The following is a 12,578-nucleotide window of genomic DNA, read 5'->3' as shown; positions in this document are numbered from 1 at the left end:
ACAGTTGGTTGGCAATCCTGATCGCTGACTATTCCGATAGCCGACTATCCTGACAGTTCTCTATCCTGATAGCTAGCCATCCCGATAGTTGGTTATCGTGAGGCGTGCACTTTGAATCCCCGCACGTTTGTATATGACTCCAACTATTCGGATGATCTACCGATAGTCGACTATTCCGACGGTGGTTTCGTGTCTGTGCTATCCACCAATGAGATTCTTCCCTGGCTCCGCTCTCCACCAATGAGATTCGGTCCTGTCTCCGCTGTCCACAAATGAGATTCTGCTCAGGGTTTGTGTCTTCGCTGTCCACGAATGCGATTCGGCCCTGGGTTCGCTGTCCACCGATGAGGTTCGGCGGTGGGTTCGTGTCTCCGCTGTCCTGGGTTTGTGTCTCCGCTGTCCACCAATGGGATCCTGCTCCGGGTTCATTGGCGACAAATAGTTGACTATCCTGATCGCCAATAGTCGGCTATCCCAAGACCGGCACTTTGAATTTCCCGCTGATGGCTATTCTAACCTCAACTGCCCTGATAGCTGCCCATCTTGATATTCGGCTTTCCCAAGACCAGCACTTTCTCGCTCGCGGATATTCTAACCTCAACTATCACAACAGTTGACTATCCTAACCTCCACTATTCTGATAGCTGCCCATCTAGATAGTCGGCTATCCCAAGGTCGGCACTTTGAATTTCCCGCTCATGGCTATTCTAACCTTTCCTGACAGTTAGCTATCCTAACCTCAATTATCCTGATAGCTGTCTATCCCAAGGCCGGCACTTTGAATGTCCCACCCATGGCTATCCTAACCTCAACTATCATGACGGTCGACCATCCTAACCTCAACTATTCTGATAGCTGACTATCCTAACCTCAACTATCCTGATAGCTGAATATCCTAACCTTAACTATCCTGACAGCTGACTATCCTGATAGTTGGCCATCCTGATAGCTGGCTATCCTGAGGCGCGCAACAAAGGAATTAGTATAGAATCCGGACTAGAGAGACTTTGCTTGTTTTTTCAGACCAGTCTGACGTCCGCCACCGCTACCACTAACGTCTCGGGATTTAGTTTTCGGGGTATCTCCCCCCGGAGGTATCGACTAACCAACAGCGGTCGCTAATGTGGACTATCCTGATAGTCGACTATCTCGAGGCGCGCACATCCCCGCGCACGTTTGGGGTTGAACATCTGCATTACCGACTGTATGGGTCTGTTTGGGCTTAAGAATCTGCATTACCGACTGTTTGGGTTGAAGCCCTCGTATTTATAGCTGTTTGGGTCAAAGCGGGGAATCTACCTAACCGACGGTCAGTGGGTACTCCTAGCCATCCCGCCAGGTCGCTCTCCTGATATCCGGATAGCTGGCGGTGGTCATCTTGATAGCTGACGGTGGCCATCTTGATAGCTGACGGTGGCCATCTTGATAACTGGCGGCGGCCATCCTGACTGACAGTTCCCGCCCGAAACTACAGCGCTCGAATCTCCCACCCAAAACTGTGGCATTCCAATCTCCCGCCAAAACTGTGGCGTTCGAATCTCCCACCCAAAATACAGTATTCGAATCTCCCACCAAAACTGAGGCGTTCGAATCTTCCAGCCAAAAATACAGAATTCAAATCTCGCACCAAAACTGTGGGGGTTCGGATCTCCCGCCAAAACTGTGACGTTGGAATCTTCCACCCAAAATACAGTATTCGAATGTCCCACCAAAACTGAGGCGTTCGAATCTTCCAGCCAAAAATACAGAATTCAAATCTCCCACCAAAACTGTGAGGTTCGAATCTCCCACCAAAAATACAATGTTCGAATCTCCCACCAAAACTGTGACGTTAGAATCTTCCACAAAAAACTACAGCGTTCGAATCCCCCACCGCGGAAGCATGATCTACCTTACCGACGGTCGGTAGGAACTCCTAGCCATCCTGATAGCTGCCGGTGGCCATCCTGACTGAGAGTTCCCGCCCAAAATTGTGGCATTCGAATCTCCCGCCAAAAACTACAGAGTTGGAATCCCCCCACCGCAGAATCATGATCTGCCTCGCCGACTGCCGGTAAACTTTAGCCAGGTGGCTCTCCTGATAGCTGACGGTGGTTATCCGCGATCCCGACAGCTGGCGGTGGCCATCTTGCGGCGTGCATTTCGAACCCCCACACGTTTATCAGTGACTATCCTGTGCCGGCGTGATCGACTTTGCCGGTAAACTCCTAGCCAGGTGGATCGCTTGATAGCTGCCAGCGGCTATCCTGGCGGCGGCCATCTTGAGGCGCACACGTTTGGGTCTGTTGGGTTAAAGCGTTCCGGTTTTGGGAACCAGAAAATTATTTTGAGATAGACTTACCATTGTAATATATCCGGAAATCCACGCGCTACTCGCTGCCTTATATGCTCGACCAGCCGACGCTCCGCACACGAGATATCCACTACTCGAACGCCATCTATCGGCATTTGCGTGAACTATCCCACTTTGACCGTGTTTGGGTTTGATCCCAGTTCGATAACTCGTTTGGGTTAAAAATCCGCATTACCGGCTGTTTGGGCTTGTTTGGGTTAGAGTGGTCATCCTTTTATCGACTGTTTGGGTTTGGAAATCTGCATGACCGTCTGTTTGGGTTTGGAAATCTGCATTACCGACTGTTTGGGTTTGAAAATCTGCATGACCGACTGTTTGGGTTAGAGTGGTCATCCTTTTTTACCGACGATTGGGTTAGAGTGGTCATCCTTTTTTACCGACGTTTGGGTTAGAGTGCTCATCCTTTTTACCGACGTTTGGGTTAGAGTGCTCATCCTTTTTTACCGACGTTTGGGTTAGAGTGCTCATCCTTTTTTACCGATGTTTGGGTTAAAAGGAGAATCCACTTTACCGACGGGGGAATCTGCTTTACCGACAGAGGGAATCTACTTTACCATCGGTCGGTAAGGCAGAAATTCCCGCCTGCTATTATTCCGAGGGCGCGCACTTTGAATCCTCACGTTTCGGGGCGACCAGTTTTGCGCGAATCTGTTTTGCCATCCTGACAGTTGGCCATCCTGCCGGCGGCTGTCCCGTCTCACCATCCTGACAGTTTGCCATCCTGACAGCGGCTATCCCGAGGGCGCGAATCCTCGCTCTCCGAGGAAGTCCGTCTCAACGACTGTACGGGAAGTCCGCCTCAACGACTGTTTGGGAAGTCCGCCTCAACGACTGTTCGGGAAGTCCGCCTTAACGACTGTTTGGGCACCGCCATTCAAGTTGGGGGATTTTGTCGATGTTTCCGCTCGTTTGGAATTGAGCACGCTATTTTACCGACGTTTGAGACGGCACGCTATTTTACCGAAGTTTGGGTTAGCGTGCTCATCCTTTTTTACCAACGTTTGGGTTAGAGTAACCATCCTTTTTTACCGACGTTTGGGTTAGAGTGATCGTCCTTTTTTTATCGACGTTTGGGTTTGTTTGGGTTAGAGTGACCATCCTTTTTTACCGACGTTTGGGTTAGAGTAGCTATCCTTTTTTACCGACGTTTGGGTTAAAGTGCTCATCCTTTTTTACCGATGTTTGGGTTAAAAAGGAGAATCCACTTTACCGACGGGGGAATCTGCTTTACCGACAGAGGGAATCTACTTTACCGACGGTCGGTAAGGTAGATTCCTACATGGGGGGGAACCCGCCTAGCTCTACTACTTTCAAAAATTTCAGATTTTAAAAAAATTTTTAGACAGCCACTTTTCGAAATTATCCTGTTTTTTTTCTGAACAATCGCGAAGCAAACATTTTTTCTTCGCTCTCATAGCAGAAAGTGTTAGTGCTCCATGAAATTATAAATCGAATAAAATTTTTCACTAGCAAAACCAATTTAAAGGCTACCTAGCATAATTTATTTCTTCTTTTCTCTATATTCAGTAATAAATGATAAGATTACAAACCGTGTGGCTATCAATAACCATTCTTATCGTCCTTCCAAAAGGGGTGGGGCTCAAAAGGAGGGGTGAAAGTATTTTGCATAAACAGTTTTTCAAAGTTTTCTCGAACTGAAATTCTCTATTTCAAAGTCTGCTATTTCACGGCAGAAGACTTTATAATTTAGGAATTTTCGGCAGAATAACAATCGTCCTCTTTATGGCTCCATTCAAAAAGAACTCTGCTCTTAAAATCTTTACTCCGAAATTCATAACATCTCTACGTTTACTCATGTACAATCCATGATCTTCAATATTTCTACTCATGATGATTTCTGAAATCATAGTAGAGATATTATAGTAGAGATATTGTAGATCAAGAGAAGACATATCTACTCCAGTGTGATATGTTAAAGAGGGTAGACGTTTTCTACTCAGATCCGCAGTTGTTAAGGAGCGGAGTTGTTATCGAGAATGACTATCGACAGAGTTGTTAACTAGCAGCTACATCATCACAGTTCTACATGATACCAACTCCGCTCTTTGAGCATATATTTCGAGGAGAACAGTTATTGAATACATTACTGAGAGTAGAATTGTTGACTTGCTGCAATACAAAAGATTTATGATAAAAGAGGAGACAACATATTGATTTTCTCATTCGAGACTACAGCTGTTAGAAGCAGCGTTGTTTTTGAATACAGCCGTAAAGAGGACGGTTGTTATTCTGTCGAGTTTTCTAGTTTGTTCATTTGTTATAACAATTAGTAAAATATTTTGACTAAATTCTAATGGATAATAAATATAGGCTTATGAATTCTAAATCGCAAAAAAATTTAGTTCCGAACTCTTTGCTTACAATCAAAGACTATTTAAATTTGTTGAGGAAAGCAACTTTGTACAATACACCTATTGCGATTTTATTAATTTTATTTTTTTTAATCCGCAAAAAAAATGAGACCGATTTTGAACGTTTGATGAAAAATATTTGCGATTTTGCACGCAATAGTCTTCATCTTTTTCTAACTTAATTCGGTCACAATATTTTACTAATTTTTATAACGCCCGAGAAAACTTGAAAATTCCCAAATTTTAAATTTTCTGCGGTGAAATACCAGACTTTGAAATCAAGAATTTGAATTTGGCAAAACACAGCTTTATTTAGCACATCATCATTTTTGTACGATGTCCTAGCAGGTTTTCGTGCATTAAAGTATTTACCTTCATGAAAAATACAGGAAAATTGTCAAAATTCTCAATCGCTTGAGAAAACGTAAGAATCATTATTATAATATGTAATTCTGAAAACTATGTTTTTGCAAAGTACATTCACCTTTTCTTTTGGAAGGACGACGAAAACTGTAATTTTTAGCCACACCTTTTTTAATCTCATAATTTATGGCTAAATATACAGAAAAAAAAGAAATGAATTTTGCAAGGTACCCTTACAATTTTTTTGTGAGCGATAAAATTTAATTAGATTTATGATTCCATGAAGGACTAACACTTTCTGCTATGAGAGCAAAAAAAAAATTTGGCTTCGCGATTTTTGAGAAAAAAAAACAGGAAAATTTTGAAAAGTGGCTTGAGCCCTATCTAAAATTTTTTTTAAAAATTTGAAATGCTGGGACAATTAATTTTTTTTATGTACTAACGATTTGCATTGGAGTTCTGAGAAAAAAAATATCAATCTTCTTGGCATCACCATAATATGCGTGGGTGGTACACAACTGTATACCTGAATATTATTTGTCCATGATAGGAAAGCTAGCCGAATATGAGACAATAGAAGCTGGCTCCCGTATTACAGGATCATATATTACTTAATAAGAATACACGAACAAAAAACACTGCCTTTTTTGAGAATATTATTTTAAACTCATACATTTTGAATTAAAATTTGTTTAGTACTCCAGCTCCACATTTTATTTTCGTAAACAAATATGTGAAAAAACCGCATTTATTTCGCTTTGCCTATAACGAAAACTATTGGAGGTATGCAAATGAGTGCAAGGAACGAAATTCAGGAGGTAAAAACACGAACCGAGTGAACGCGGAAACATTCAGATCGATTAGTTACGAAGGGAGAAGACCTCAAAAGATAACTACACAAAACTTGTTATCGTTGGTTTAAATACTCTTTTTGCTGCCATTTTTAAAGTTACAACGATGGTTCGTTGCGATATAGTAGATATTTATGGTTTTGAATGCTCCAAACATTGCTGGAATTGTTTAAACGAAATAAGTCGAGTCAACGATTAAGAGGATTTTGTGCGCGCTTGACCAGGTATATTTACCAGAGGTTTTGCCCAATTTCTCATAATTAATAATTTTACTATAAAAAATAGGCTTTTCCTTCAGGCAACAAGTGAGTAGATTTCGATTTTTACTGTTCACCGATGGGCAACTTTTCCTAAACTGCCTTTGCTATCATCGAGTTCATTATTAATGTTGGGGTTTTAAAAATTTAGAAAATAATGTTGATATATTGTATTATGATGTCAGAATGTAATGTAATTAAATAAATTTGTATTATTTGTAGCGTTTAAAAAATTTCTTCAAGTTTTGCCTTTTTTCATCGAATTAATGTGACCCCCCCCCTCTTTCCCGCCACTTCTTTCTTTCCGATCATCTTATAACTGTACATTAAAATCTAATGGATCGACAAATTTTTTTTCAACTGAAACCTGCAATTAAATTCTTTCCGGAAATAATCACTTAAGATTCTCATTTCAACGTATTAGAGAAACATATTCAATGAAGTTGACAAATCATATTCGAAAAAATGGAGATTGTTTAAAATGGAATACATCTGCAACTCGGAATATGTTTCTAGCAAATTTGTTTATCTACCAAAGTGTCATTTGATTTTTTTTCTATATTCAATAACTCAGGTGTCATAGCTGTTTAAGTGGAAATTTTCATGTAAAATTAACTTTTAGTCATGATGCCAAGAAAAGCATTGAATTTACGGACAGGGTTCAATGTATTTAATTCTTCTAGAATGTCAAGCTTCCCATGTAAATCCATTCGGAAAATATTGTTACCTGATAATTAGTAGAGCGGCACCAAAAATAATGAGGACAACAGTTTTTTCAATGGTGATCAAATGAGAAGCTTTCAACTTCTATTTACGACTGCTAAATATTGCGTGACAACCATACCCTTTCTCTAGGCTTCGTTTTGGGACATTAACTAAAAACTTTCGCGCATGAGGAGTAAAAAGAATTCCCCTAAAATAACGCACCCTATGCATACAATAAACTTGGCCCATCTCTAACTATTCTGATGAGTTAAAATTTTTATAATGGAATCTCTAAACTTTGAATAAATTGCAACAGATCGCGAAAATTGGTGAAAATCACAGCTACGAGTGCCGGAAAGATGTCATTGATCTAGATCGAGTACGTCTTCCATGGATTTCGGCGCACACAATCTGAATTCCGACTACAAATACGATCAAAAATATGAAAGTGAGATGCAATAGCGATATGAATGAGCTACGAAAAGAAGCTCGTGGATCACAAACTGTTTTTCTTTTGGATTGCATTTTTTTCCTCCGAATAACCTATGCAGCAAGTTTAATTTCCATATCTTGTACATTTTCTCAGTGTAGTAAACAAAATTTACAAGCTGGAGCTACAGTTTCGGTAGTCGACAACTTCGATAACACTATTTCGATCTCAAATTTGTCTTCAACGATTCCGAAAACCATTATGTACACAATTATATGAAAGTTCAGCAACTACATTTCATTCGCGCATGAGAGGAAAAAAAGAGATTTTCAAACAAAGGGAATAATGACAATGATATTTTATTTTTTTAATAATAATATTGTTTTTTCCCACATTCAGGGCAGTACGGCGTGTTGCGCTGTCTCTCACGACGTCGGCGGTACCAGGCTGCTCGGCTTCGACCTGCAGCAACTCTCCACCGGTCTGTAATCATTGCCAGGAAATGTCTCAAATATTTAGACGCCGCCACGCGCATTTTTAAGGGCAGACATACAGCTTCATTTTGGTATAAATAGAAAGACTCCAACATTTTTTTTTTGGGGTACCAAGATATTTCAGAAATATTCCTTTTTTTGGCTTTTTCTTTTAATTCGGTTTCAATTGGACCACGTTTTGAGATAAAATTTTTTGTACTTTATTCCGTGAGAGAATCCTCAAAGGTGCTGGTAGCATCAGCTTCAGTTTTATTTTTGGAAAAGTTCAATGCGATCATTTTCTGTTGAATTATCACGTTTTTGGTGAAAAAAGACAAATGTAGGGAATTACCGCATATCGCGAGAACTATTGGATGTTTCTGCATCGGTGTTCCATGCCACATTTGATCAATATCACATTAAAATAATAAAAAATTTAAGTATAAAAATGACACTTTTATCACTGTGGATATCCTAACATGACTTCAAAGTTCTCAAAAAACACAATCAATTTATTGAGGTAGAAAGTAAAAATTAATGGATAACAAAAAAGCAGAAAAATCTTACACAATTTTAAAGAGTGAAAATAAAGGAAGTAAAATTTTTTTCTCATCTCAAGTTCCATAAAAAATTCGATCGTTCTAGAGTTACAATAATCAATATACATGAGATTTTCCTTGAAATTAATGGAGAAAAAAATTCGAAAAAATAATCGAAGGAAATTTCAGCGACTAAAAAAAATCGCAGACGCAACTTTTTTTACTCCTCAAACATTCTGTGCCATCCAATAGTTCTTGAGATGTCCGGCAATTTCCTACATTTGTCTTTTGTCGCCAAAAACGTGATAATTCGACAGAAAATGATCGCATTATACTTTTCCAAAAACAAAGCTGAAGCTGAGGTCACCGGCACCTCCCGAATTCACTCACGAAATGAAGGTCAAAAAATTTTATCTCAAAACGCGGCCCAATTAGGACTGAGGTAAAAAAAAAACTAAAAAAGAACGTTTTAGAAATTATCGTTAAAAAGGTAGAGATTTTCTAGAAAGACCAAAATTAAAAGACTAAGGGAACTTTACCGAACTTTCGTTCGGAAACATTTACCGACAGTCTGCGAAACTGAATTTTTTTTTCTAGTTTATTCTGCAAACGTTGAAAGCTTCGAGTAGAAAATGAATGAATTTTGACTACAATCCTTACGTCGTTCAACACTCGGATTCGCATTTGGCGTAATGTCCTCCTGTCGCACTTGCTGTTGCAGCTGTAGCTGCATCCGTAAATTTCGAATGTGGGCCTCCATCGCCCGGATTTTTTCAGTCTCTTCTTCTTTCTTCTCCAAACGCTTTTTCTCTTCTCTCTCCTGCTCCTCAATCTTCCTTCGTTCTTTTTCCTTCTCCATCGCCATTCGTTTCTCTATCAACCTTGCCATCTCCAATCTCTCGCTCTCTATCCGTTTCAGCTCCAATTTCTCCCTCTCTACTCGTTCCACCTCCATTCTTTCTCTCTCCATCCGCTCCAATTCCAATCTCTTCCTCTCCCTTCGTTCCACCGCTAATCTCTCCCTTTCTATCCGTTCCTCTTCCAATCTCTTCCTCTCTATCCATTCCTCTTCCAATCTCTCCCGCTCTATTTGATCCAACGTCAGTTCCCTCTCTACTCTCTCCATCTGCATTCTTTCCATCTCCATTCTCTCCATCTCCATTCTCTCCATCTCCATTCTCTCCATCTCCTTTTTCTCTCTCTGCGAATGCGAATTTCCCATATCTGAAATTTCAAAATTAACAATCCGACGAACTTAACTACTTCTGTATTTCATTTCACGACCACTTTTTTTGCTATATAAGAAAAATCCGTGTACATGAAAAGTTTCCTTTCGTAAGGAACGAGCGTTTCGTTGTTTCAATAGCGCGAATAAAAGATCGGAATGTTTGGTTGTACAAAATCGTAATCAGCTGATTAAATATCCTGAGAAATCAACCGAATATCGATTGTTTTGAGCAACAAATCGTTTTTTCAGCCATTTCCTCAAGATACAAGCGAAGATCTGTACACCTCAACTGTGGCATAAAAACTACAAATAAAATCAAGGGTTAAATCAATGAAATACATTTTGACCAAATGAATTTTGTTGGATCAAAATGAAAATTCCATTTTCAATGTGGTGAGCTTTCTTATCACGATACTAAATTATATAGGTATCATCCACGGAGGTATCTTAGGGTGATTAAACACAATTTTTTTTTTTCATTTTCGAAGGGAACCAAGCTCAAATTTTTAGTTTAGATACCAAAATGGAGCAGTTGAAATATGAGCCCTTTATATTAATGTTAAGTTAGTGCTCATCGCTCTTGTCGATTTCTCACAAGGATACTACAGAATAACTGTTTTTTTCCTTCTGATTTTCATAATTCCCGAACGGTACGACGTACTGTAAAGTTCTTGGCTTATTTTTGTACAGAATTGATCGCTCAACAAAAATGATCTGATGTCTCAGTATCAGTATAACATTTTCTCCAAAAAATTCCGATTCTCCCATTCAAAGGGCTCCAAACGAACTGAAAGTATATTTTGGACCTCTACAAATTCTAAAAACACAAGTATTGATAGTACGATCTGGAATCGTACTAAACCAAACTTTTGAGCTTGGTTCCGTTCGAAAATGAAAAAAAAACAAATTCTTTCAATCATTCCAAGGCATATGTATGAAGCATTCTACGCCAGTTCGCTTATCCCGTGATCTTGACTATTTTTTATTTGTCTCTTTTTTCTCTACAATAGTACCCCGTGAAAAGAGTATCCAAACCAATTTTTACATATTCATCTTTTCTCTGACCGGAGTTGGAGTCTTCAAAAAAAAATGAATTTTGGAACGTTTTAAAATCATTATAACCCGATGGCTCCTCAACTAACTGAAATATATACAAATATGACTGCTCCATATTTTTGGTTTGAAGCACTTCCGCTTATAACATGAAAAAAAAAATTTCGTTACCAATGTCCACGTTTTTCTTGTCTCTAAAATAAAAAAAACATTTTTTTGTAGATGAATGCTTTTTTCCAAAGAATTCCCAAGAATGTAATGATCCAATCTACGATTTCTATGACAAATTTCATCGTGGGCAAATTTCTCCTTGTCTTCGTTCTATAATGAATTTAATTTTTCATTAAAGGATTATCATTATTATAAACCCGATAAATGTTTTTAACGATATCAATATTTTTGATTTCCTTTTCGTAGGTTCAAAATGTGATTCTACTTATGTACTTCCAATTTAAACTAAAATTAAACCGAAAAACCAATTTATGTGCAAAACTTACAATCTTTTACTAATATTCATATTAATTAATGAGTAAAATAATTTTTTATTAAAACACATAATCATAACGTTTCCATTTGTATTCATTTCGTAAATTAGCGCATATAAGGAAATACGAAAATGAAAACAATGAAATTTCTACTTTGCTATATATTGATAATTAATGGTTTTTGTCCTGTTATTTCCCAATACCTTTCGAAAAATAATATTAGGAATGGAACGAATTTATTCTTAAAAACAAAGAAATTTTTAATTGAATGAATTTTGCAAAAAAATTCATTTTTCGATAAAATCTATGTTGGAATTAAAAACACTTAAATAGAGACATATTTTCAATCAATTGGAGTACAATTAAAAAAATTCATATGTTTTTTATAGTTAATCAGGGTAACAATAATGATGATCCTTTAATCAAAAATTAAATTCATTCTAAACAAAAAAAAAGGAAAAAATGGGTCTACGATGAGACCAGTCATAAGATCGTAGAATGGATCATAATATTTGAGGTAATTGCTCGAAAAAGGGGTATTCAATGACCAAAAAATGTTTTTTATTGATAACGAAATTTCATCACTGATAACGAAATTTTTTTCAAATGAAAAAACGTTCACTTATAAGATTATAAGTGAAAGTTATAAATAATTCACTTATAAGATTATAAGTGAAAGTGCTCTTCAAAACAAAAATATGAAACGACGATATTCAGGTGACCCTGATAAGGATGAACACAGTTCCGGAGCCTCTTACGGGGCAAAATTTTCGATTATTTCATTTACAATTTTGAGTTTTTAACACAGTACCTTATGGGAGAACTCACAATAATATTAATTATGATTAAATTGTACGTTATTCGAGCTTCAAAACAGTTTATACGTGAAGAAAATTTGGCAGATTCTGTTTCTTTAAATAAAAAAACATAACCTCTTTTTTGTTTTTAAGAAAGAAAACATGAAAAAACTTTAGTTTTTGACGTGTCAAAAGCGGATGTCAATCATTACGTAGGACTGCTGGTAAAAGCTGATTGAATTTCGGGAAAATTCGGGAATCGCGGGAATTTCATCCAACATACTTTTGAGATTGACTCACGTGCTTTTATTCGTCTAATGGCTTCACTTTTTTTTTTAATGAATTGAACATTCCATTTTCTCGGTGCCCTTACACCGACATAAACTTTCTTCCGCACAATAAAAATATTCTCTAGGCTATGTGAATTTTAAGTGTCACCGGTATCGACCCAATCATTAACTAGTCAAGTTGAAGTATAAATTTTATCTTTCATGATATTTTTAAAGCATTTTAATTACATTGTTATGATAGAGATAATTTTTTGTTAAAATAGCGCTGTATCGGACGCACAATTAGATGTTTAAGCACACCGCGATACGGAAATCCTTAGGATCCCAAATATTTTTGTAAGCATAATGTAAAACCACTTAAAACGTTCTCCTTTGTAAAAGG

The 12,578-nt window shown here is 37.9% G+C and overlaps 2 protein-coding genes across 6 annotated transcripts in view; both read right to left on the bottom strand.

The window, feature by feature from the left end:
• LOC122406617 (solute carrier family 23 member 2) overlaps positions 1-12,578 on the bottom strand; it is a 1,354,473-nt gene that overhangs the window by 19,722 nt on the left and 1,322,173 nt on the right. The gene's annotated exons all lie outside the window — the stretch shown is intronic.
• LOC122406624 (apical junction molecule-like) lies at positions 7,676-9,601 on the bottom strand. The gene is made up of 2 exons (XM_043412182.1): positions 9,004-9,601; positions 7,676-7,814 (listed from the first exon to the last, which is right to left on the bottom strand). The coding sequence occupies exons 1-2, from the start codon at positions 9,563-9,565 to the stop codon at positions 7,699-7,701; spliced, it is 678 nt and encodes a 225-aa protein (XP_043268117.1). The 5' UTR covers positions 9,566-9,601; the 3' UTR covers positions 7,676-7,698.

The sequence above is a fragment of the Venturia canescens genome, chromosome 2 (genome assembly GCF_019457755.1).
Source record: "Venturia canescens isolate UGA chromosome 2, ASM1945775v1, whole genome shotgun sequence".
Classification (NCBI taxonomy): Eukaryota; Metazoa; Arthropoda; class Insecta; order Hymenoptera; family Ichneumonidae; genus Venturia; species Venturia canescens.
Note: the sequence above shows the minus strand (reverse complement) of the source record. Positions and strands in the feature narration are given on the sequence as shown.

Coding starts and splice junctions, on each gene's coding strand:
- LOC122406624 (XM_043412182.1), bottom strand. CDS start 9,565: ATGGGAAATTCGCATTCGCAGAGAGAGAAAAAGGAGATGGAGAGAATG. Junction 7,815..9,003: donor GAATCCGAGTGTTGAACGAC/GTAAGGATTGTA, acceptor CAATGATTACAG/ACCGGTGGAGAGTTGCTGCA.